This window comes from Peromyscus leucopus, chromosome 22 (genome assembly GCF_004664715.2).
Source record: "Peromyscus leucopus breed LL Stock chromosome 22, UCI_PerLeu_2.1, whole genome shotgun sequence".
NCBI classification, from domain to species: Eukaryota; Metazoa; Chordata; class Mammalia; order Rodentia; family Cricetidae; genus Peromyscus; species Peromyscus leucopus.
In genome coordinates this window covers 48421397-48447494 of record NC_051081.1, presented here as the reverse complement: position 1 = coordinate 48447494, position 26098 = coordinate 48421397, and the positions used below count along the sequence as shown (strand labels likewise).

General features: G+C 53.3%; 1 protein-coding gene across 1 annotated transcript in view; it reads left to right on the top strand.

Moving 5' to 3' along the window:
* The window catches only part of Greb1 (growth regulating estrogen receptor binding 1), a 128619-nt gene that overhangs the window by 72042 nt on the left and 30479 nt on the right, over window positions 1-26098 (top strand). The window contains 14 exon segments of the mRNA XM_028877675.2: window positions 3536-3718; window positions 5547-5690; window positions 7745-7849; window positions 7852-7872; window positions 11355-11468; window positions 11822-11965; window positions 14081-14266; window positions 17568-17918; window positions 19114-19242; window positions 19943-20071; window positions 21406-21603; window positions 22634-22814; window positions 24333-24528; window positions 25670-25806. Of these exon segments, the coding sequence (XP_028733508.1) occupies window positions 3536-3718; window positions 5547-5690; window positions 7745-7849; window positions 7852-7872; window positions 11355-11468; window positions 11822-11965; window positions 14081-14266; window positions 17568-17918; window positions 19114-19242; window positions 19943-20071; window positions 21406-21603; window positions 22634-22814; window positions 24333-24528; window positions 25670-25806 (2218 nt within the window).

The window sequence follows — 26098 nt, the reverse complement described above, 5'->3', positions numbered from 1 at the left end:
GAGATGGCACAGCGGACTAAGAAAAGCAGGGCTCAGCCTCCCACCACCATCACCACCACCGCAGGCCACGGGTAAGTCACTCCTCCATGCCTTGATCCCCTCACCCATAAACTGGAGACATTATGGGTTATTTTGCGGGGTTCATGAGCTTCAAAGGGGAGTGGTGGACGTTGGTAACGTAAAGAGCTCTCACACACACACACAGCTTGACACATGGTGGTGGCCATGCAATAAATACCAGCTCCTGTCGTGGTGTTTGCAGATGGTGGAGACGAGGCTCAGAGATGTGTAGGAACCTGCCCGATACACTTGAGTCAGGACTTGACCTGGGTCCTGTTGACTTCTGTATTCCTGCTTGCTTGCTGCATGGGAGCAGCGGTCAGGGCCTTCTGCACGTGCAGCGTCCATTTGGGCATGCGATGCTTGAATAGATAACCCTCTAGTTGCCAAATCCATGGGATGATCCCAGCCAGGGTGTTCAGGTGGTTAGAAGAGGGTTATTTGTACAGGTCGCTTTGGGTGGGAGGAATAGTCCCTCCCTTTCTGGCCTCTGTGCCCAGCAGGAGTCTGGATCTTTAGTCCAGATATCTCCTTTTCTGATGAGACTTATACACACTTCTCAGGCCCGAGGTCGATTCCCAAAAGCTGTGGCTCCGTGTTGTACCCTTTCTTGAATGTGTTCGTTGTCCTTCCAGGGGTTTCCTGAAGTCTTAGGATGACACTGCTCAGCTGATGGTTTACGCCACTCCCTTCCTCCAGGCTAGGTCCTTGGCGCTCACCCTGGCTTCCTTGCTCATCCCCCAGCTGCCTTTTGGGACTTGCTATGTCCCCAGCTGGAAGGTTTTACTGTTGTGGTCTGCTTGCTGTCTGCAATTGTCCAACTGTCCACTGTGCAGCTGGACCAGGAGCATCCTCTCACCTCAGAGTCACCATGGGGGACCGCTCCACATGGCCGAAGTCACTTCCCTGCTGGGATGGTGGCTGACACCACGAGGGTCCCTTGTACATGGTTTTGTAGCCTGGATAGCTGGTCTCTCAGCGTCCTTGACTTTGAAGGTCTTGCGTCTTGATTCGTGTCTTTCCTACACTCAGGCTTAGAATTTTTCATCAGGAACCCAGGGCATTTTTTTCGGGTTGTATTCTTGGGTGCCAGTTGGGCTGTGTGTGTCTCAGGGTTCCTAGGTTGGAGGCCAGTGAATAAATAGAAGTGTTTGTTATTAATTAATGGTTTAATTACCCCTCTCCTTCTTACCTCCTTGGCAATGTTGTTATGTGGTGCTCTCCGTCAGCACACATGTGCTTACCTCGATCTAACGCCACATGTATGCAGTCCCACCAAAGCATGGCCCTTTGGAAGGGCAGGGGGAGTCATGGGGGACAAGACATACATTTCCCTGGTGCCGAGCACCTTCCAGGACTCTGAGCCAGATGAGTGAGGGGGCCTGGAAAAGTACCAGTCCCCTCTCTTGAGTCCAGGAGCCGAGTACCGAGGAAGGGATGGACATGGATAGGGGATGTTCGGAGGAAGAAACCGAGGCGGGGCAGGGTAGGGGTAGTTGGAGTAGGTGGGTTAAGAGGCGCCTTGTCTCAGTGAGGAGAAGATGAAACTAGATATGGGTGGAAGATTCCACAGCCTTTGGGGCCTGTGGATCTGGACTTCACCCTCGGGTTGCAGGTAAACGCCACTCTCTGTGTCTCTGTTCCTGCTGATTTCACAGGAACTTTTTTTTTTTTTTTTTTTTTGTTTTGTTTTGTTTTCCATGGCAGCTGGCAATGGCGTCGGTGAAGCCGGGTGCCCTCTGTACTTGACAGTGAACGGCACAGTGTCCCCGGCCACTGTGTGCACATTAGCTTCCCCCAAGTCCCACTCAGCGCTGCCTTACCTGTTCACACTGGTACATCGTGAACCGGATTCCAATGACTAAGTCACCCTGTACCTATCCCAGCCAGGCTGAAGTTTTCCCTTGTTTCTAAGGCCTTTTGCAGACTATTAGAATGCAGGCTGGAGATTTTGTGCGGCGCGGCGTCTTCTCTGGGGCAGTGTTTTTAACTTTCACCTCACCTGCTGGAAGTCTTCTGAGTACTAGCCAGAGTCCCCCCGGGACAACCTGTGTGTGAGCAGTGCTGATACAGAGACGTGTGGCTTTTCTGGCCTCACGCAATATGACCTCCGGAGACCACCGAGCACGGGGCGTGATAAAGGAAGTCAGTGTGGCTCTGCCTCGGGGCCTCCCTTGACCCAGGACCTTGGACTCACAGGAGCCAGACCTGCCATCGACCGAGCAAGGTTATCTTGGGATGGCTTACACAGGAGCAGCGGTCACATGGAGAGGTCAAGTTGTTACACGTCTCTTGTCTTAACCAAGGCCTGGGGCCGGTTCCGTCCATCGGAACCGTGCTTTGTAGAGAGCCTTTCAGACGCATGCTCTGCGTGTCCATAGCTCACAGGAGGAGGTTTCTCTCACTGCCCAGGTGGCCTGCACAGGGCCACAAGCTGGCGGAGAGGCCTGTCTATCACAGCAGGAAGATGACCTGCCCTGACACAGCCATATTACTGAACAGTGTCTCCACTCTGCTGGCTGCTGAACTTTGGGTCCCACTCCCAGGGTCCCACCGTGTATTCGGTATTTTTTGATCTACCTGACTGTCTGACTGAACAGGCCTTTTCTGGCCCTTGAAAGTGAGCTCTGTGTGTGGCTTTTTCTTTGTTACTTCTTAGCACTGGGTTTTATTAGGACGTTTTCTTGCATGTCTGTCTTTGTCTTTTGCTCACATTGGTGCCCAGCTGCCCTCCTGGTCCCTCCTCCTATCCCCCCGCTAGTTCCCTTCCTTCTCTGAATGTTACTCCTTTGTTATGTATGTATCTAAAGTGATGTATATTATGTGTATAAGTATAGATCATATATGTCACATATACTTACTGAGAAAATCCTGATTTTGAATATCAGAGAAAATAGGTAATATTTTGTCTTTCTTCCCTCATTATCCTCTTATTCCTCTTCCCCCTCTTTTAAAGCCCCATGTGTACATATATATGCATACATACATATATGTACATATATACACACACACACCCATCCACATACAGAGTTATATACATACACATATGTTTAAAATACAGATTCTGCATATGAGAGAAAAACATGCGATGTTTGTCTTTCGGAGGCTGACTTATTTCACTGTTAACATAATGATCTCTATTTCCATTCATTTTCTCTCCCCCTACCCCCTTCAAATGATGCATTTGTGTTCTTCCTTGTGGCTGGATAAAATTCCACTGTGTGTGTGGACTACATTCACGTATGTGGAATTTTCAATATGTCCCCTGCCCCCCCCCCAAGTTGGTGAAATCTCCCACGCTTGCCCACACTCGCTTCTGTGGCCCAATCTCCTTGTTCCTGTTTGAGGCAAGGTAGTCTCGACTCCTCAGCCTGATGACCATGCCCGTGGCATTCTCTGAGTGATGGTGTGGGGTGCAGAGTCCTGATGAGCTGTGACCGAGGACGAGGCTCATGGCTTGCTTCCTCCCGCCCAGGTTTCTCCGGGAACTGTGTCGGCTGTGGGAAGAAAGGCTTCTGCTACTTCACCGAATTCTCCAACCACATCAACCTGAAGCTGAGCACGCAGCCCAAGAAACAGAAGCACCTCAAGTACTATCTGGTCCGGAATGCACAAGGAGCACTGACCAAAGGACCTTTGATTTGCTGGAAAGGCTCCGGTGAGGGGCGGGGCTTGAGTCTGGAGGGGAGGGGCTGGGGAGCTGGGAATGTACCCCATGGTGGGCACTGTGGGCTAGGAGGGGAGGAGGAGGGACTTCTGTACAGTGGTATGTAGCAGGAGGGCAAGCCCATGGCTCTGAAGATGTTCCTTGGTGTACACGGCACTCGGTCAGCTTACTATGTGATAGGTGTACCTATTGTCCGGGGCAAACACTAGCCGAGGGTCACCTGGTGCTGAGCCTCTTTTTGGTAGGTATAAGGGACTGTGATTTTATTCCCAGGGGACACTTACTGCCTAGGGATGCTTCTTTTTTTTTTTTTTTTTTTTTTTTTTTTTTTTTTTTTTTTTTTTTTGTTTTTCGAGACAGGGTTTCTCTGCGTAGCTTTTTGCCTCTCCTGGAACTCACTTGGTAGCCCAGGCTGGCCTCGAACTCACAGAGATCCGGCTGGCTCTGCCTCCCGAGTGCTGGGATTAAAGGCGTGCGCCACCACCGCCCGGCTTGCCTAGGGATGCTTTTGATCATCATGTCCAGAGGCTGCTGTTAGCCTCTAAAAACCCTCAGTGTGTAAGGTGGTCCCCAGCAAGAGGATACGATTCCCCCTGTGTCACAGAGATGAGGCCGAGGTACCCTGATTTGGAGAACGCTGGGTTTGAACAATGCTCTGAACTCTGCTCATTGGGACCAAAGAGACCAACTCTGGGGTGCCGGTCCCCAGGGGTGAGCTGGGCTCCGGCTTTCCTAGGAAAAGGCTGCACTGTGGCTTCCTTAGTCTTCCCTGTATCTCTCCTATCAGCTAAGGCTTTGGCTGTTCTGAGGCCTGCCCTGGGGGCTTGGAGTGTGTCTGAGAAGGAACTTTCCAGAAATGTCCAGGAGAGCTGTCCCTCTGTCCCCACCTTTCTTCATCTTCTGGAATGTTCCACACAGGTTCTTTGGAAGGGAGAGGTCTCAGTTGAGAGGGCTATTCCTTGCTTCCCCTCCCCCTCATTTTCTCTTCTTTCTTTACTGTATACTGACCCTTTAATAAGTTCCTACCATGTGCCAGGCTCAGTCCCAGTCCCTATGGATGAAGCTGGCCTTCCTGTGGGTCCAGCTCTCTCTCCTGCTCACAGGTTAGAGCTGCTGCTGCGGGCAGTATTTATAAGAGAGGACGACGGTGTTGGGGAGGAGAGAGGGGCTGGCGGTCTGTACCTGGGGGCGTCACCCTGGGTCTCCTTGGATGTTAAGCCCAGGGCTCAGAGAGCTCAGTTGCATGAAGTCTATTTCTTGTTCCCACCGCTGGGCACTCTCACTTGTCTGCGGATAGAGCCACCCTCTGGCAGGGAACCATTTATGGAACATGGCATCTCTGCCCTGCAACACATGGAAACAGAGATTAGCGTGGCACTGGCATCCTTTATGGATAGATGCTCACATGCCCCACGCTCCTGCAGACAGCTCCACTCTAGGAAGTCATTCTGCAGCCATTGGCTAAGAGCCAATTAGATTCCACCTCTCCTTCCTCCTCTCTCTCTCCTCCTCTTCCTCTTCTTCTTTTTCTTCCTCTTCCTCCTCTTTTTCTTCCTTTTCCTCTTTTCCTTCTTCCTCTTTTTCTTTTTCTTCTTCCTTTTCCTCTTCTTCCTCTTCCTCCTCTTCTTCTTTTTTGGTTTTTTTGAGACAGGCTTTCTTTGTGTAGCCCTGGCTATCCTGGCTGTAGACCAGGCTGGCCTCAAACTCACAGAGATCCATCTGCCTCTGCCTCCCACGTGCTGGGACTAAAGGCGTGCGCTGCCGCCGCCGCCCCGCCACCCCACCCCCCAGCCTCATGTGTGCTTCTTGCCTCCATTAGAGTTCAGAAGTCGGCAGAACTCTACCAACACCTGCTCCAGCGCCCTGTTCCCACCTCTGGAGAGCCCGGGGTCTCTGACTGCCTTCCCCGGGGAGCCCGTTCATGGGACCAACCCCAGCGTTCCAGTGGGAGCTCAGCAGGCAGGTGAGAGCGCCCAGGGGTGTCCCGGGTGCTAATGCCATGCACCAGGAGCCGGCATTCTAGAAACTAAATAAAGGGCATACTTTGAGTCTTGCCGTTCTGTGCCATTTTGTAAGGTTCACTTCGTGTGATGCGGTTCTGTGTCACTTTGAATCTGTAAGTTTTAGCAGCACGTCCATGTTGGCTTTCATTTGGGGAGCTTGCCTGCCCTTCTGTTAGATAAGGAATGGGATCACCCCAGAGTTGGGATCCTGCATCCCCAAGTCACAACACAGAGTTCAGTGGATGATAAGTATCAAGCCAGCATTTCAAGTGGATTTCTAGGAGGGGCCGAGGTTAGATTCCTGTCCTTTATCCCATGGCAAAGCTCGCCATGCCCTGGAAATACTGGAATGTTTGGAAAAATGAAGGCTCCATGGAGGCCGAGACTTGCCCAGGACCTCACGGGGAGGACTCGGGGGAGGCAAGTTTGTACCCCATGTGTTTCTTCTGTTTTATATGCCTGGCCCTGAGCCACACAGATGATGCCTGTAAGTAAGTGTGGTTTCCGTTGTCCAGAGACATCAGCATTCCTGAGGACTCTGGGAGGCCATTGGTGGTTTTTTATCCCTCCTGCCCAGAAAGTCAGTGTGGCACATTGCCCTGGGAGTAAAGCCAGTGTCCTGGGCTCTGCAGACCCATCAGTCACTGTCGCTGGGACATGTGCTGTCCTTCAGGGCTGGCCTCTGGCCTCTTCCTCCTCTATGTTCTGGCTCTTCGCTCCCTTTGCCGCTGTGGACTGGGGAGCCCTCTGTTTGGTGTCCAAGCCCCGGTGTAGACACCAGCGCTGCTGTCCTTGGCTGAATGGTGGTGCAATTCACTTAATTCCTGGAACTTAACTGTTTCCCCATATGTAAACCTGGGGGCGGTGTGTATGTGTGTGTGTGTGTCCTTTTCAGTCTAGCTCACAAGGTGATTATAAGAACTAAATGAGATTATAGCAACAGCAGCCCCTCATGGTACTTGATCCATGCCAGCTCTGTCCCATACACTGGATGTCTACCCACCTGGGTCCTTTACATAGTGGCTCTGCCAGTTGCTATCATGACCCCCATTTTATGGAGGGGGCATTGAAATTTGGAGAGTAGGTGTCTCGGGTTACAGAGCTTGTAAGTAATGGGACTGAGGCTGGGACCCGAGCTGAGCAGCCCCAGAACCACGCTGTAGCTGTCACACGGGCCACTGCATGAACGCCTTCCTACAATTGCAGCCAGCATAGGCCTCCTCACGGCGCCAGAGACCATGGTTGCCCGCAGCATTAGTCTCAAGACTTAGGAACCTTGAACCCTCTGAGTAGCCCTGACCCTGTCGGCAGCCAACCCTCCAGGCTTCTCCGCTGTGTTTTGATACACACTGAACTCCAGAGGCGGAGGAAGGTAAGAAGCAGGCATCTCAGGTTAGGATGTCCTGGCCACACATGCACCCCTCGACCTTCCCTTACCCACGCTAGACCCTCTGGGGTGAAAGCCGAAGAAGGTTCATGGTATTTGTGCGTTCATGTTCATATGTATATCATGTTCATATGTCTCCTCACATGTTCACGTGTGAGCAGGAACGTGTAGGTATTTCTAAGTGTGCATACGTGTATTTGTGCATATTGGTTCCTTGTACATGTGTGTGTTTATTAAATATGTTTCTGTGCACCTGTCTGTATAAGCAGGAGAGCATGCATATGTTCCTGTATGCATACTTGTGCATATGGGTACATGCATGTGAAATCAGAAGTGAGTTTGCATTCACATGTGCGCATTTATGTCCACATGGGCAAGAATGTGCACACAGGCGTGCATGTGTTTCTGTATGCACACTTGCATGTGTGTGTGGGTTTTGGGGTATGTAGGCAATGTGTACATGTGAATATATGTGTGTGTGTACATGTGTGTGTCTGTCTGTGGCAGAATCACCATGTCAGAAACCTGCTTTCTTGATGGGACTCACCAGCGCGGAGCTAGTGTGTCTGCCTGGTTCCGGGGTGGCCTGTGGTATGACTGACCCCTTTCTATCCTTTCTGCTTCTAGGACCGGCCTCTGATCACCCCTCAGGGGCCACAGCCACAGGTCCCACCATCTTCAATGGCAAGGAGTCCCCCAAGCACCCACAGCTGACCAAGAACAGCCTGTCAGCCCGCCTCGCCCCTCAGGCTTAGGTAGGGCTGCTGTCCTGGGGGGTGCTGGAGCCCTTCCACAGGGGACATGGGACCTGGAGGCTCCAGAGTCTCCTGTTGTGTTGGTGAGCTGTGCGTGCTGAGGGCCAGCGAGGGCCCTGTGCTGGTGGCAGGTGACCTCCCTTGAAGCAGGTGTCAGGAAGATTGGGAGCGTCGGGGGGAGATGATGTCAGAGCAGATACGTACGAATCCAGAGCCCAGCGCTGTCTTGTAAGGCAGTGGACCTTGCGGCCTTCTTCAGCTGCCCCTCCCGTCCTGGGGGGGGGTAAGAATGCCACCCCAGGACAGTAAGAGGATCTCCCGCTGCTGCGTACCAAGGCTGCACATCCGGGGCTCACTGATTGACACTGGCTGCTGTTATCGGTGTCAGCCCGCCATTAGTCTGCCCCGTCAACCCCTGGGGGAGGTGATAAATGGGGGAGGGAAGGGGGCAAAGAGACTTGGGGACCGTGCTCAGACTCCCACCACGCGGTCCCTAAGAATGTTACAGCAAATCTTCTCTGCTCTCCTCCCCCCTGCAGCCCCCCCTCCCCAATGCACCATGCCAACCCTGTGTACCCAGCTGAGCTGGAGCTTAGGGTCCGAGACATTAAATTGGAAAGGCCCTTAGAAATGTCCGTCCTGGGGATGGATTTGCAGCTCCTGGGTAGAGTGTGTTTGCCTGGGTTTTATTTTCAGCACCGAGGAAGAGACGGGTCCAGAGAGGCACCCTGGGCTGGACTACACCTCTGTTGTGCCACAAGGCTTCTCTGGCTCAAATCTGTCGATTGTGTAGCCATTTGCTGAAGGAGCACCCCCCCAGGAACCCCCATGAATCCAAGGCTCTCTGAGTCTTGACTAGCTTTCACATTCTGGAACTTTTATCAGTCCCCACCTCAGGACTCTCACCTTCCTCTGGTGGCTGTTTCTTCTCCGGGTGCTGGGTGCAGGGCAGGGCTGAAGAGTGGCCCTCGGTCATCAGGACAGGGAGCCCCTTGCTGTCCACGGCATCTTCCTGAGCTCTGTGGACACTTGGTCCTCACCTCATACAACAATGCACCAGATCCTCTCAGCCTGGGTGCCCTAGGACCTTGACTTGGGCAGGTAGCCTACAGAAGCTCCTTCAGGATTGGCCTAGAACTTTCCAAGCCTACTTTGTGGAGGTGTGGGGAATGGAGATCTTTAAGTTTCCTCCTGGGATCTCAAAGGCCTTCTAGAATTAGCCCCTTGAAGTTCATTCTCCTCCTTTAGCTCTTCACGTCCTTGGTGGCCTCACCACGAAGTCCGGGCTCCGCCCTGTCTCCCAGTGCTCGCCTTACCTCTCTTAGATGGCCCTCTAGAGCTCATCATGGCCATCCCTCCCCTCCCACATTGCTCTCCCTCTCCTGGCGGGGTCCCAGCCACCCACTCTAACCTTTGACTTTTGAAGGTCCCTTGCAGTCCCTAGCACCTGGCTCTGGGAGAGCCTGACAGAGGGAAGGACGGACTCAGAGACAGACACTGGCTGACCTGGGTCACGGAGTTACCATGCCTTGGCTGTCCTGGGGACACTCCAAAGCAGTGTGCTAGAAACTGCTTCTGATTGAGTGAGGGCTGCCACTCGCTGCTCTCTGCGAAATGCTGCCCCCTGGCGGAGGATGGGAAATAGGAGCCTTGTCTCAGAGGAGGGCTGGTGCTCCCAGAAGGAGGGGACCAGGAAGCTAAAAGTCCCGCAGTGAGTGAGCTGCATAATGAACTGCCTCCTCAAAACATGCCAAGTAGGGTTCCCTCTAGAGACAGAGAAGTGCTTGGCTCACACTGTGGTACACTGGTGTCCCTGGTGATGTTGTGAGGCCACCTTCTGGCTTAGAACCCAGTAGAGACATTTCTGGATTGACCTACTAGAGTAGGAGGAGATGCCTGTAGATCTCTCCTGCATCCTCAGCTCCAGCCCCATCCTCCTGCAGTTCGGGACCACTTCAGAGAGGAGCCAGGTCCTGTCTCTGAGAGCTCTTCCCCTGCTGCTGGGGCCAGTGTTTGGGGGAGCGGGACACCTGACGCAGGGGTGACAGCCCTGCCTTTGAGGGCAAAGACATCTCTGCTGGTTGGAAAGCTCTTCGTAAGCCAAGTCGTTCATGTCCTTCGTGTTTGTTTGGTTTTGGCTTTGTTTCCGTCCACTTTGGTCAGTCTGAAGACAGGCAGCATTTGAGGTTCCTTTCCAGGGACTCCACAGCGGCCATTCTCAAAGTGCTGCTGCCTCAGAATAACCTGGGCGCTCGCGACAGGGTGTGTGCTCTTCCTGTCCCTCAGGGGTCCCATGTGGTAGCTCTAGGCTGAGCCTAGGAAGGAAGGGACGGCCAGGTCTGTGTGTGTTCTCTGCCTAGGCTGAGGGAGACATTACCCTCAGTCCCCGGGGCTCCGCTCTGACTGTAGGTTCTCATCTCCCAAGGGCCCCGGTTATCAGAATGATCCATTCCACAGGGCTGAGGTTCTCCAGTTCCTCGGAATAGGCTTGTGTTCAGGCAGGCAGATTTTCGCTTTGCTGGTCTGTGTTTAAAGGCAAAGTTTCACTGTGTAGCCCTGGCTGGCCTAGAACTTGCTACATAGACCAGGCTAGCCTTGAGCTCCATATAAATCTGCCTGTTTCTGCCTTCCGGGTGCTGGGATTAAAGGCATGCACTGTCACGCTCAGCTAGATAGTTTTTAAAGTGTCCAGGTGAATTTAAAGGGCAGCAGGTTGAGACAGGGCCGTAGAGATGGGAAAATTTGTGTCCAGACTTTTAAAGAAAATAGGGTAGCCAATGGTACTAATTTATGAATAGTTTTGAGTCACGAGCACGTTGATATCTAGAGTGGGCGGGGATGACTCACGGGCGCCTGTGGGTCCAGCTTCTGTTCTTGCTTTTTTAATATCCGAAATTAGCTTTCCAGATTGGGTGGGAGTGAGGGTGGGGTTGGAGGGGAGGAAGGGGGTGTGCAGGTGGATCGGTACTGCCCTCCAGTGGCAAAACCATGCCGGTGCACTGAACGTGGGCTGTGTAGGTGATGCTGTTGATGCTGGCGGAGGTGGTGGTCTATCCCTGGCTAAGTGTTTCGTTTAAGTATTTTATGTGCATTCTCTCCACTTCTGATCCACTTTCTCAGTAGATTTTATTATTATTTAGGCTCTTTTAAAAGCCAAAAGAACTCAAACTTGGAGAAGATGCGGCTTAAACCCAACCTTGGAGTGAAACATTTATAAAAAGTGACAGGATGTTTCCTTTTGCCTTGGTCCTTGACTAGAGGTTTGAAATCCATCATTAAGCTGTGTGGTTTTAAAAAATACCAGCAGTTGGGGGTGTAGCTCAGTGGTAGAGCATCTGCCTAGCATGTACAAGGTCCTGGATCTGAGCCCCAGCTCTGTAAATAAAACGAAAACAAAACAGATATGCTCTCCAAATCAGGGGAGAGTTTTATTGACGCCAGTTCCCAATGGCGGCCTGACCCGTGCTCTGAATATTGTCTAGGTATCTTGCCAAACTCCGGGCCTCCCAAAAAACGGCACAAAGGGTGGTCCCCAGAGTCTAAATCAACCGCGGATGGTGGCTTCCCTCAGGGTGGTGGCAATAAAGCTAAACATGGTAAGTGGCTGGGGTCTTGCCCAAACCCCAAAATTGGGTGGTGTGACCTGATGGTATGGGTGGTGTGACCTGCTGGCATGGCATGTGTGCAAGTGTGCAGGTGTGCACATGTGTGTAGGTGGATGAGTGAGGGGGTTCTGGGCAGCCAGGCTCTGGTGTAGCGGAGGGACAAGCAACCTCTCTACCTCTCTGCGGCCTGTGTGCCGAAGAAGACTGTGTCTCTTGGTGGGGAAGTTGAGTGAGCGCCTAGGTCTTGTGAGTCGGGAGATGGGCCAGGCAGCAGTTTTGTCGGGTGGACTGGGGACCGATGCCTCAATTGCTATGTTTTTCTAATATGCTCGCTGTGTTTCTAGAAGGTACTGGCGTACCCTGCGTGCCCCAGGCTGGCTTGGTGGGACCAGCTTCTGTCACCTTCCCGGTGGTGGCCTCCGGTGAACCAGTGTCTGTTCCCGACAACTTGCTGAAAATATGCAAGGCCAAGCCGGTGATATTTAAAGGCAAGTACAGCTGTGCACCCAGCCGGGGAGGTAGGGAAGTCTGCGAGGAATCCCACACACAACTGTGACCTCATCTCTGTCCAACTCCAAAGCACCCACCCCCTCTGAGCCAAACTAAAAGCTCTCGGGCAAGAAAATGGAGTGGGCCCGGTCTCTGGATTGCCGAGACGACAGAGCAGGTCCGTTTGTCTACGCCATGACACTTGTTTGCTTGTTCGCCGTCCTTTCCTTCAGTCACAGAACCCTGGGCTATAGTTACCCAGCTAGTGCGGAGCCCCGAGGACTTGGGGGGTGGGCACGGACAAAGTACCCATGGCTTGTTCCATAGTCACCCAGAGCCACACACTCTGATTTGGATTAGGCCGAGACAGCCATGGTCACTGCCATAGCAGCATTAAACGAGATAGGATTGGATCTCCTCCGTGTGGTGGCTAGGGTGTGTCACCCGGAGGTAGCCTTGTGGCTCTGCTGGAGAAATCTTTCTGTGGTGAGCTGGAGACTCTGAAGTGGGGGGGCCACCGTGGGCAGGTTCGGCAAGTAGCGACGGAGGAGATGAGGTGTGCGGGGCCAGATTTATCTACTTCCTTCATTGTACATTTGACATCCTGCTTGTGGGAGGAGAGGCGGGGACATGGCGGGAAGACGGCAGAGGCTTCGTTTGCTTCGTGGGACGGGGCGCTGCTTGCTTTCCAGAAACAAGCCATGGTCCCCAAACCCAGGAACAAAATGACACAGGCTTCAGAAAGGAGGTTACAAATCTGACCTTCGGTTCCTCCCCGGGGCCCTGAAGTCTCGCCCTCTACCATGCTGTGTCTTCCTTCATGCTATTCTGTGGGGGAGAGAGGCTGAGGATGTAGAGCTGGGGCAGGTGGCAGGACTCGGAGGTGGACGCCAGCATCTGTGTAGAAGGAATCCCACACACCCTCATCTCGCACTGATCCCAGAGGACAGGCCCTCTCCTGTGCTCAAGTCTGCTCGCTTCTCTGACCCTCCTTCCCCAAGGCTCCCAGGCCCAGCCAGTGACTCTGTAACTTAGCTCTCATCTGGGTCTAAGGGCGGCTTCCAGGAGCCCCCGGGCACGGCAAGCACGGCATCCCCTTTGTGAAGGTATTGCATTGCATCGTGGTTGCGATGCCCCTAGTAAGCCAGCACATGGGTGGACGCTGCTGTCTAGTGGTGGGCCCTGGAACCCCGACCCCGGCACCTGAAGGGGAGTGAACAGAGATGTGAATTCACAGGTCTGTCCCACAGTCAGGACGTGCCTAAATTCTGAACCTGCAGCTGTGGGTGTGGCCAGCACGGGTCTTAGCAAATCGGTCCCACTCAAGTACCGCGAGAAACATTTTTTTTTTTCTCAAGACGTGGCCCATGGAGCCCCGCCCCTCCACCCCCATGACGCCTGTGTATAGCTATCCATGGTGAGATTGGGTGTCGTTTTGATGACAAAGGAGACCATCTATTCACATCATGCCCCGACCTTTTGACATCTCCCCATTGTGCAAAGGCTTTGAGAAGGTCAAGTTCTTGCTTAGGGGTCAAGCAGCTAATGATGGCGAAGAAGGCATCAGACCCTTGCTTGGGCGGTTCTAACCCCAGAGCTGCCATCAGGTCGCTTCTGACACCCTCTCCAGCATCATCACTCAAGGCTCTTCACTTTGGGTCTGGACACTGACCTGCTTTGCTAGCTCTGCACACTCTAGCGCCTAGGGGGTGTAAGGCTTGGCCCTGGGGACACAAGGTCTGGTCAGCAGTCCCCACTGCTGTGTGCACCAGCTGCTGCAAGGTCATCGCTGTTTGGTTTGGGGTAAGCTGCTTTTAATTTGGCCTTGAACTTTGATCAACTGCAAAATAAGGGGACTGGACAACATGAACAAGCAAATGCCCTGCCTCTGGCTGGATAGGACAGATGGCATTTCTGTCCCTGGTCCCAGGAAGGTAGAACAGGTGTTCTAGGTCATCAAGGGCCATAGGAGGTCCGAGATTTCTCAGAAAAGGGTTCCCCAAGAGACCCAAGAGCTCCCCCTGGCTCTTATGGTCAGGGGATCCACAGCGGTACCCCACCCAGGCTGAGCACAAGACCAGTTGCCGAGCGGCCGCTTTCTTCTTCTTCCCTAGGCCACGGGAACTTCCCCTATCTCTGCGGCAACCTGAACGATGTGGTCATCAGTCCCCTGCTCTACACCTGCTACCAGAACTCACAGTCGCTTTCCCGGGCCTACGAGCAGCACGGCGCCTCCACCATGCAGCCCATATCCGAGGAGACGCAGCTGCTGCTGACCGTCTACTACCTCGTCCAGCTGGGTGAGCCTGGGTCCAGCTGTGGGCCAGGGATGGATCTTACTGGGCGGGGGCGGGGGGACGGGACACGCAACTAGATCTGGAGGCCAGAGGGGATTATGAAGACTGGGTTAGCCCTGACCTTCTGAGTAGAGAGTTGACCCCCAGGAGGCACAGCCTTGTGGAGAGCTGAGGAGAGAGCCCAGGTCGGGGGTGTTGGTGGGTGGGAACATAGATGGGAGCTGACTGTGGGTATGAGGGGGCACAGTGCGGGGGTGTGAGTTGGGGGGGTGGGCACCAATGAAAAGTGAGTGGTAGGGACAGGTGAAAAGATTGTTGGTCACCTCTGGTGGCCTGGCTCTCAAGGCCAGTTGCCCTCTGGAAGGAGAGCCCTTGAGTCCCCTAGAGGCTGAGGGCCCAAGGTGCAAATGTAGGAAACATGGGTTTGAGGTAGTCTGTGTGGAAACACCCAGCCCAGCTGTAATCCACTGTGAGTCGTCACTGGTGGACAGTGAGGCGCTTAGACTTGCCCCTCAGGGCCCAGGTAGTCAGAGGCCCAGCGGGTGAGGAAGCACAGGATGGTCAAGGTTCTGGCGGACCCGGCATCGGGTCCCTCTGAGGCTCCTTCCCGAGCTTCACCCAGGATCCAGCCTCGTCCGCTCTTCGTCGCCATCCTCCCCATCACAAACCTCTCTTGCCTCTTGGTCCCCATGTCTGTGGGAACTGTAGACCAGAACACATCTCCTCCCTCCTTGGAGCTCATTGGCAGTTTCCAGTCCTGCTCAACTGATGTCTGTCCCCAGGTCTGGTGGCTGCCAGCCTTCCACTCCCTCTTCCCACCCTGCTCAGCTGCCACCTCCTGAGCAGTGTTATCCGTGCGGGGGCCGTGGACTTGCAACTTCCCTGTGAAGTGCTCTGGTCTAGGACATCTGTGAATCTTACCCCTTCTTGTCATTTGAGTTTTGAGTCATCTACTTCTTCCTCAAAAAAGCCTTGTCGCCACACCCAGGACGGCTCCCCACCCCCAGGACGGCTCCCCACACCCAGGACAGCTCCCCACACCCAGGACAGCTGGGTGCAGCCTCTGCAGGGCCAGCCTGGTGCTCACTGAGGCTGTGTTGTGTGTGTGTGTGTGTGTGTGTGTGTGTGTGTGTGTGTGTGTGTGTGTGATTAGGTTGATACAGAGGCCCCCGAAGGAAACTGTGTCAAGGTCAAGGGCTGAGCACCCATCAGCGTGGCTAGGAGGAGGACGCAGGGACACTGGTGATTGATTGCGGGTTGGCCGTGGGGAAGGCTGGCTGCCTTGAGGAAGGAGGGAGGGCAGTGGCAAAAGCCATCTAAGAGCAGGTCAGGGCTGGAGAGATGGCTCAGCGGTTAAGAGCACTGGCTGCTTGCCCAGAGGTCCTGAGTTCAATTCCCAGCAACCACCTGGAGGCTCACAAACCATCTGTAATGAGATCTGATGTCCTCTTCTGACATGAAGGTGTACATGCAGATAGAGCACTCATACATAAAATAAATAAATCTGGGGGAAAAAAAAAGAGCAGGTCAGAGAGAATGGAGGCAAAGAAATAAGTTTAGGGAGTGTAGCCCACCTCCAAGGGAGCTCTGCCTGGACGGGATGGCTCTGGAGAGATGTGCGCTCAAAGGAGAGTTCTTAGAGACAAGAAGTGTAAGAGCGAATCTACCAGTTCTAATATGACTCCCCACTTCACATAGCTAGCCACAATCCAGAAGTATCTCATAAAAAATAAAGACAACTATTTTTGTCTATGAGGTGGCTGGGTGGGGGGGGGTGTTTAAGGTGCTTACCACCAAACCTGGAGATGAGTTCGATTCCTGGAACCTACACTGTGGAAAGAGAACTGACTCCTGCCTGTTGTCTTTTGGTCTCCTCACATGTTCTATGGCACACATAAGAAATAAAGTGGGAACATACATAAATGGAGCTATAAACCCATCTCGTTAGACTCTGGCATAGCCCTGAGCTGCTATTCCAAGCTGCCTTTTACAGACTGGGGACTTGTAACAGGCTCGGCCAGCCTGCAACCCAGCACTGTTGACTACAGAGTTCACACTTGAGACCTGGGCACTCGGAGCTTTTAAAGTAGCCAAGGGTATCTTGGCGTTTTGGAGGAGGTTTATGGTGTTTGTGTTGGGCTGCATTCATAGCCGTCCTGTGGGCAGGGCAGCTAAGGTCCCCATAGCTGGTGTGGTGGGAGCTGGGTGGAAGTCTGAGGACTTCCCCTCCAGCTCCTCAAAGGCAATATTAGGTTAGAACACCCAGATGATTCACAAAGGAAAACCCTCACAGGGACTTTTGAAGAATGTTCGACTCCACTAGTCGCTGAAGAGAGAGGCACCTGAGCAATAAAATGTGCCGTTTTTCTCAGTACCCAAGAGATGGTACCCATTGATGTTGAGAGGATGAACCAGAATTGTCACACACATCATGCTGGAGGAAGCTGACTTTCGAGAATTCAAGCCTGAGGCTTTCTATTTCTGTGATAAAACACCATGACCAAAAGCAACTTGGGGAGGAAAGAGCTTATGCCGGCTTACAGTTACCCATCACAGTCCATCACTGAGGGAAGTCGGGGCAGGAACTCACACAGGGCAGGAGCTGATGCAGAGACCATGGAGGAGTGCTGCTTCCTGGCTTGCCCAGCCTGCTTCCTTAAGTCAGGGTCACCTGCTTAGAGGTAGCACCGCCCACAAAGGGCGGGGCCTTCCCACATCAATCATCCATCAAGAAAAACGCACCCAGGCAGGCTTGCCCTGCAGCTGGGGCAATCTGATGGGTCATATTTTTCTCAATAGAAGTTTCTTCTTCCCAAATGACTCTAACGTACGTCGAGTTTACATAAAACGATTCAGCACGCCTGGGAAGTAACGAGGTGTACCTAATGACACGCACTTCAGAAGTCCCTGCCGAGGGATTTCTTGGAGAAATACAGAGATCTGGGGTAGTGACAAGGATGGGCAAATGGCCCCTCCAAGAGAATAATTTACATCCGCCGCAGTGTTGTGCAGGGAGACCATAACGGATGGAAACCTGATTGTAGGGTAATGGTTAAGAATCAAGTGGAGTAGCCACGGTCCTTCCAGAGAACGAGAGTATGTTTCTCTGGGGGTTGTGGCTGGCTTCGTTTTATCTTCTCTATTCTCCAAGCCCTGGTGACTTGGTATCACTCTTTCAGGCTGTGTGATGTTTAAGCATGCGCACGCATTCTCAGACGCCCGTAGCGTCGGGGGCCAGCTGCCTGCCTGCGCACCTGCCCAGCGGGCGCTGACCTCGTCTCTCCGCTGCCTGCGTGTCTTGCAGCTGCAGATCAGGTGCCTCTGATGGAGGACCTGGAGCAGATCTTCCTGCGCTCCTGGCGCGAATCACACCTGACGGAGATCAGGCAGTACCAGCAGGCGCCTCCGCAGCCCTTCCCCCCAGCCCCCAGCACGGCAGCCCCTGTGACCTCTGCACAGCTGCCCTGGCTGGCAGGCCTGGCTGCCAGCTCTTGCAACGACAGTGTGCATGTCATCGAGTGCGCTTACTCCCTGGCTGAGGGCCTCTCCGAGATGTTCCGGCTGCTCATTGAGGGCAAACTCTCCAAGACCAACTACGTGGTCATCATCTGTGCCTGCCGGAATGCCACCATCGACTCCTGCATCGCAGTCACGGGTGAGTTCTGGCTGCCTCTTAGCCAAGGGGAAAGCCATGCTATGGATTACCCAGTCTCTCTCCTTGGTGGGTCCCCCTCTTTTGTCTAGGGGGCTTTATGTTGCAGGGCAGTGAGTACCTTAGCCCGTGTTGGTGGCTTTAGAAAGTATCCCTGGTCTCAGTTTCCCGTCCCTGGAAGCATGCTTAGTTACAGGTATTCCGGCTGTCAGTGGCTAGATTAGCAGTGCCCATTTGGTCTCTGGAGAGACTGGGCCCAGCTTTGGAGTCTGAATTGCCCTGACTATAAAGTTTGGCTTTAAGAAGTCCACTCACACCACCACTCTGGTCCCCAGTTAATTAAGGACCAGACTGAGATAAGGAATAATGGTCCATTTTGCTAGTTAAGTATTAAATAATTTCCCTGAAAGCCTACTGTATACAGCCATTGCTCCGGTGGCTGGGATTCAGGATGGCGTGTTGGAGGGAATTTCCTTGGTAAGGTAAGCACTGAGCACATAGGCATTTGCAGTGTGTGTGTGTGTTTATAATTTAATTTATTTCTATTTTTTGTGCATTGGTATTTTGCTTGCATGTGTGTCTCTGTGAGGGTGTCAGATCCTCTGGAACTGGAGTTATAGATAGTTGTGAGCTGCCATGAGGGTGATGGGAATTGAACTCGAATCCTCTGGAAGAGCAGCCAGTGCTCTTAACCACTGAGCCACCTCTCCTGCCCCGAAATGGTATATATTTTCAACCTGAAGTTTTTGTATGACTTTTATTTAAAGTCTACATTGTTCCTCTGCAGCACCTTGGTGGCTACTTAATATTCTTCATTCCTAAACTTACTGTTTTTACTAATTGTCTTTCTGGGTTTGAGTCTCACCACATTAATAAGCCCATTCCTCTGTGGTGTGTGTCTGGCACTGTGGCCTGTGTTCTGTGAGGCCAACTCTGCTGTTAACCACCAGGAGCCAATGAGGATGGTGGGTCTGGGGAGGTTAGGAGACTTGTCTGTGGCATACAGTCAGGCCCAGGGGTTTTCTCTAAGAGATCTTGGCTGTTTCCGTCCTTGGAATTACTCCTCCTTGGTCAGGCTGTGGCAAGAGTTTGATTCGTTTCTTCATCAGGGAGGGGTAGGTCAGGCAGGGGCCCTGTGGTCTGAGAGCTCAGGGTGATTCTGTACTGAGGACCCAGACAGCTGCCTTTTGTCTTCCAGGGAAATACCAGGCCCGGATTCTCTCCGAAAGCCTCCTCAGCCCTGCGGAGTACCAGAGAGAAGTCCACTATGAGCTGGTCACTGGCAAAGTGGACTCCCTGGGGGCTTTTTTTAGCACTCTCTGTCCAGGTAAGCTTGTGAGAGGCGGGCGCCAGTGCACACATTGAAAAGGAGTGAGTGTGTGAGGATGGGGGATTGCTGGGGTCCCCTCGTGCCTGGGATCTGTTGCTGCTGAGCGTTTGTGCTCTGTTACCCTTCTGTGCACTGACATGTCCCCCACCTCCTTCCTAATGCAGCTTTTTGTCTGTCTGTCTGTCTGTCTTCCTACTCTGCCTATAGAGTTCCAAGGTTGGAGAAGAATTTTGTGCTTTCTGTGTGTCTCTTTTTGAGATAGGGTCTCCCATGACAGCCTAGACTGGCCACACATGTGCTGGAATTTCAGGGCTAGGCCACAGCACATGGCTCTCCCTGTGGTTACTGCTCCCTTTTCTCTATCTCTGTGGCCTAGTCACCCACTAAGACCCCCCCGCCCCATAGCTTCTGGTCCTCGGGACTCATTTAATACACTCCAAGGATGCTCTGCGGCCCAGTCTGTGCCTGGGAAGGCACAAAGTCCCTCCACCTCTGACCTCAAGTGCTCGATTTCTGTTTTGTTCCATCGCCCATGGAGCCGTGGTATGATCCACCTTGTGGCTACAGCTCTGGATAGGAAGACTGTGCCTTTTCCACACGTAACTTCAGGCCAAGACCAGACCCAGGAGCTGGTCCAGAGAGGTTTGCTGACTTTCTCTGAGATGCAAAACCCACTTCTGTTCTCTGTTTTGGGCAGAGGGTGACATTGACATTTTGCTGGACAAATTTCACCAGGAAAATCAAGGCCATGTCTCGTCCTCATTCACTGCTTCCTCTACCAAGAAAACAGCCGTGCTGGATGCCAGTGGGGTTCCCGTGTGTACAAGTGAGTGCTGGGGGAAGGGCACAGGCGTGCACAGTGGGTGACGGAGGGAGAGGATACCAGTGGGCACAGTACACGGTAGAAAGGGGGGCTGTTGCATAGGCAAGGACAGCTCCACTGTGCACGGTGAGTGTTGGCCGGAGTGTGCACGGGTGTGCACGGTGAGTGTTGGCCGGAGTGTGCATGGGTGTGCACGGTGAGTGTTGGCCGGAGTGTGCCCGGGTGTGCGCGGTGAGTGTTGGCCGGAGTGTGCCCGGGTGTGCGCGGTGAGTGTTGGCCGGAGTGTGCACGGGTGTGGACGGTGAGTGTTGGCCGGAGTGTGCAAGGTGGGCTGGGTGTGCACGGTGTGAGTGTTGGCCGGAGTGTGCACGGGTGTGCACAGTGAGTGTTGGCTGGAGTGTGCACGGGTGTGCACAGTGAGTGTTGGCCGGAGTGTGCACGGGTGTGCACGGTGAGTGTTGGCCGGAGTGTGCACGGGTGTGCACGGTGAGTGTTGGCCGGAGTGTGCACGGGTGTGGACGGTGAGTGTTGGCCGGAGTGTGCACGGGTGTGCACGGTGAGTGTTGGCCGGAGTGTGCACGGGTGTGCACGGTGAGTGTTGGCCGGAGTGTGCACGGGTGTGCACGGTGAGTGTTGGCCGGAGTGTGCCCGGGTGTGCACGGTGAGTGTTGGCCGGAGTGTGCCGGGTGTGCACGGGATGTGCACGGTGAGTGTTGGCCGGAGTGTGCACGGGTGTGCACGGAGTGTGTGGTGTGCACGGTGAGTGTTGGCTGGAGTGTGCACAGGGTGTGCACGTGAGTGTTGGCTGGAGTGTGCACGGGTGTGCACGGTGAGGAGTTAGAGCGGGCTGTCTCAGGTGTGGTTACCACCTAATGAGAGAACCTGTCTGGATTCCGCAGCATTCGTCTTGAGTTCTGAGACTTTAAACCCCCCTCCTCCCGTGGTGTACCCGGAAAAAGGCCTCCTGATCGAGGTCAACCTCTCCTTACATTCCTTTGTGCTGATTTCTTCTCCCTCTGTTTATTATTGCAATTGTTCATTCGGATGAGGGTTTGAGGACCTGGGACCATTTCTTTCCCTTCCCAAGTCTAGCATCAGCAGGTGCCCGAGTGCTTGCTTCAGACTGTTATCTGAGGGAGGGGAAGGCCGGAGAGGCTGCCCGGGGTCTGGCTGAGAGCGTGCGTTCTCTTGATGACTGTGACTGCCTCTCTTTCCTGTATTGCCTTGTGTGGCTAGGCCTCCCCCTCCTCCCTGCACGGGGACTCGTCCCTCTCTCTAGCTGAGGGTGGTAGCTGGCTGCTGTGCTCATCTGGGATCCCTGGGGGCTCTGGCTGCAGGTTACCGTCTGGAGCCGCGGGGCGTCCGGCCCTTTCAGCTGGCGGTGGCACAGAAGCTCCTCTCGCACGTATGCTCAATCGCAGATTCCAGCACCCAAAATCTGGACCTGGGGTCCTTTGAGAAGGTGGACTTTCTCATTTGCATTCCACCGTCAGAGGTGACCTACCAGCAGACCGTGTTCCATGTCTGGCATTCAGGTAGGGCCATGGGGCTTTCGAGGAGGAGGTGTGGCCAGGGGAGGAACTTTGGGGCCAAGGGGAGGAGCTTTGAGGCCTGGGGGAGGAGCTTTGAGGCCCGGGGGAGGAGCTTTGAGGCCCGGGGGAGGAGCTTTGAGGCCCTGGGGAGGAGCTTTATCATGACCATGACAACTCTCACAAAGGAAAACATTTAATTGGGGTGGCTTACGGTTTCAGAGGTTCAGTCCATTATCATCATGCAGCGTGCAGGCAGACGTGGTGCAGGGAAGGAGCTGAGAGAGGAGAAGGAGCTACATCTTGACCCCACAGGCAACAGGAAGTGGTCTGAGACACTGAGCGTGGCTTGAGCATATGTGAGACCTCAAGGCCCACCCCCACAGGGATAGATTTCCTTCAGCAAGGCCACAGCTACTCCAACAAGGCCTCGCCTCCTAATAGTGCCTCTCCCAATGAGCTTGTAAGGGCCAGTTACATTCAAACCACCACACACGTGGATGTTGTTTACCACGTTTTGATGTGTGGGAGATGGAGCAAGTATCATTGTCACCCATTTATTAGAGACCACAAAACATGTCCAAAGACAGTGATTCTGCCCCCCCTCTCCCCTCAGGATTAGAGGTAGAACCTGAAAGGTAGAACCAATAGTTGGCTTTTTGCTATTTCTCTCTTCAGGCCTGTGACTGGCCGCGGCTAACGAGCATTCATATAGCATGTCTTACCTCCTCAGTGGCATGATGTTGGGCCTGTATGGCCTGAACCTGGTTTTGTTAGAAGCTTTAGTCTTGTTTGAGCACTGCTGCTTTAGGGAGCCTGCTTGCCGGTACTCTTGGGTGGGGATGCTGTGTCCATAGCCAGCCTTCGCCCAGCTCCCTGGGTTGAAGAGATTGGAGACACTAACCTGTCAACCTATCGCCCCTGTATGCATTTCTGCTACTGCCCTCCCCCGTCAGGGCCTGCCACATAGGCTGACCTAAGGTGTGTCGGGGGTGAATGAACCGCGGGGCTCCCGAGATGTTCTGCTGTGTTGCAGGGGTTCTGCTGGAGCTGGGCCTGGAAAAAGAGCCTGTGACCAAGAAGAGGGCGGAGCAGCATGTTCTGAAACTAGACACAGAGGCCCAGGCAAGATTTAAGGCCTTTCTGCAAAACTCCTTCCAGAACCCACACACGCTCTTTGTCCTCATCCACGACCACGCCCACTGGGATCTAGTGAGGTCAGACCTCCTGGTCTGTGACGGTGACCTGTTTCTCCCTGGGGGATGAGGGCACAAGTCTTGATGAGTCCGGGGGCTTGATGTTTGCAAGCAGAGGATGTGGGCAGTTTTTTCAGCAGCTCAGAGCCGTGTCGTCTGTGAGGCCACTCAGCACAGTCTCCAAGGGCTGAGGATTAGCATGTGGGTGGCGGCTGGCTGGTGTGGACCCTCCTGAGGGACAGACACTTTTACTCAATTGAAATGAAAGTCGCCCTAGACGGGTGTGAGGTTGGTCAGTTGGAGACTCCTGGAGGCTGGTCTTTCTCCAGAGACTGGCCTCGGAGCTGACCAGCTAGACGTTGTCCTTGGTGGAGGGGAGGAAGTTCATTTCTAGACCAGGTCAGAGAACCAGACTTTGTGACCGATTGTAGCTATTTAAGCTTACCAGGACCTGAGCGGGTTTACGATCTATAGTCTGCATGTGGGTTTGGAGGAATGGAGTGTCCCGAAATGGTAGAATTCATCGCCTTTTGGATTTTCATTTTGGGGACAGGTGTCTCAGGCAGCTGCCTGGCACCCAGAAGATGAAGCACTGGCTTTTTTATTTTGCCCCCTAGATTTAAGAGTGTGCCAAAGCCATTGTCTTACAAAGAAAGCCTGGGCTGGGCCTGGCTGCTGAGACCCCTGATCCAAAATGTTTCCCATCTTTTCAATGTTATCTTCCAAACAAATGTAGAATTTGCCCCCTTATGTTATCTTTGAATCATCTCAAGTCAATAGCACTTGGATTTTGTAGGTGTTGTTATTACTATTATTATTATTATTTTATTTGAGGCAAGACCTGTCCTGTGTGGCCTAAGCCGTCCTTGAACTCACTACATCACTTTGCAAGGATGACCTTGCCTGTCTGATCCTCCTGCCTCCGCCTGCCAAGAGCTGGGATCCTAAGCCTGCACCACCAGGCCATGTTTTATGTGGTGCTGAGGGTCAAACCCAGGGCTCTGTGCGTGCTGGCCAAGCCAACAGCCTCTGCCGAATTAGGAGGCTCATGTACCCCCCCACCGAGTCTCCTCCCTTCCTCACTCACATCCCCATCACTTTTTGACACAGAATAAGATTGGGTATGAATCATTGTTCTAGAGTGGACCCAGGGCCTCATGCAGGGAATGCACTGTGGTTCCTTTCCTGATAGTCAGTTTTCCTGTGTGTACTGAGTACTGATTGAGTCCCTGACAGGTACCAAGACAAATCAGTACTCAGTACTGAATTGAGTCCCTGACAGGTACCAGGACAAGTCAGTACTGAGTACTGACAGAGTCCGACTGGATGCGACCAGACATCAGTACTCATATGTGAGTCTGCTACCACAGTTTTGTTTTTCTACCAGCCAGTGTGAGGCAGGTCGACTAGATAGACTGATCCCGTTGTAGGTGGAGTTGGGGAACCCAGGGAGACGCCTAGTTCAGCCGCCATGTCCTTGTAAAACCGTCACGCGGCGTTAGCAATTCCGCTGAGCATCCCTTTCCTGTCTCCTCTCAGCAGTTCTGTTCACAACATCCACTCTCAAAGCGACCCCTCGGTGGGCTTAGTGGACAGACTGGTCAACTGCAGGGAGGTGAAAGAGGCGCCCAACATCGTGACCCTCCACGTGACCTCCTTCCCCTATGCACTACAGACACAGCACACCCTCATCAGCCCCTACAACGAGATCCACTGGCCCGTCTCCTACAGTAACGTGAGTGACGCTGGGCCCCGGCGAAACCCGGCCGCTGGTGTGGAGACACTGGCTTTAGTAGAAGTCCTGCCCGGTTGGGAGTGGGTGGGTTCCGGCTCCTTGGATCTTTGGTTTGGCCCGGGGGGGTTAGATTTCTTGGCTTTTTTGGAGAAATTTCGGAAGCCCCTCCGTGGGTGGTCCCTACCCGGGAACCGAAACTCTGAGTCTCAGAGCAACGTTCTGAATGATTGTTCTCCTGGCAACGGATAAAGCCGCTGAGGATGGAGCTCTGGAAGACAGGAGAGGTTTGGACTCCCCACGGATAGCTTGACATGCCGCCACATTCAAAGCATTCTTCAGACCGAACTCACCCCCTGCCCTGGGAGGCTTGTTTTTAGCTGGCCACCTGTCATCATTTATGAAAGCAGAAGCCCACGGTTCTGGTACTCGGAGCATGGCTAGATTCTAGCTGGGTACACAAGGAATAAGTGCCCTGGGATTCTGGACTTCTTCAGGATGCTCCAGCCATCTCATGAGCTCCCAAGGATGTGGATGTCTGGCTCCCATCCCATGACATCAGAATCGGTATTTCTGTGGTCCTTACCGTGGGCCACACTCTAAGTGCTTTATACCCATGAATCTATGCCAAAGGGCCGGAGGATATCTGATTTACATATGGCAAGAATGAGAAGAATGGGATGAGCCACTGATATAGAACCACTGTTGGGGGACGACCCAGGGACAGGCTCCTTGGTCCGGGAGGCTTAACCACTCTGCTGTTTGAGAGCAGAGTTCACGCCTTTGCATTTGGGACAACCTCTCTTTGCTCAGCTCAAGTCAGAGCTGTTTCTGCATTGATTTGGAAATAATTTCATGTTGATGTAAGACTCACTGGATGAGTTTGAGTTCATCCCTTCACCAACCCCCACCACGAAGATATTGGGGCCCAATGAATGGGGAACTTGACTGGTGGGAACCCACCATCTTTGTTCTTGGCTCTAGGCCTGCAGAATGAGGTTTACAAGGGCCATGTACAGGACTGCAGGATCAGCACTGTTTAGATCAAAATGCCAATCAAACACAGTCCGCAGGCCTGGCCGTGGACCCTGACTTTCCCCGTGAATGTGACATTTGAGTGACGGGTGCTGCTCTTCTGTTTCAGGGAGTGGACCTGTACCATGAAAATAAGAAGTACTTTGGGCTCTCTGAGCTCATTGACTCCACCCTGTCAGGACACAGTCTCCCCTTGCTTCGATATGACAGCTCCTTTGAGGCCATGGTCACCGCGTTAGGAAAAAGGTATGTTTCTCTCAAAGTTACTAGACATGCTTGGTAGCATCAGGTGTAAGTGGACATTGGAAATCTTTGCATCTGGGCCAGGGAGTTCCAGGAATGTTGTTCACTTTCATCCTTCCCCAGGTGACTCAGACCATCCGTCTTTTGCATTTGAGACACCTTGGGTCAGTGACGCCTTGGGTCTGTCACATGGCTGCTTCAGAACATCATAGATTTTACCTTGTGGTGTCTTTTTTTTGTTGTTGTTTGTTTGTTTGTTTTTTTCAGACAGGGTTTCTCTGTGTAGCTTTAGAGC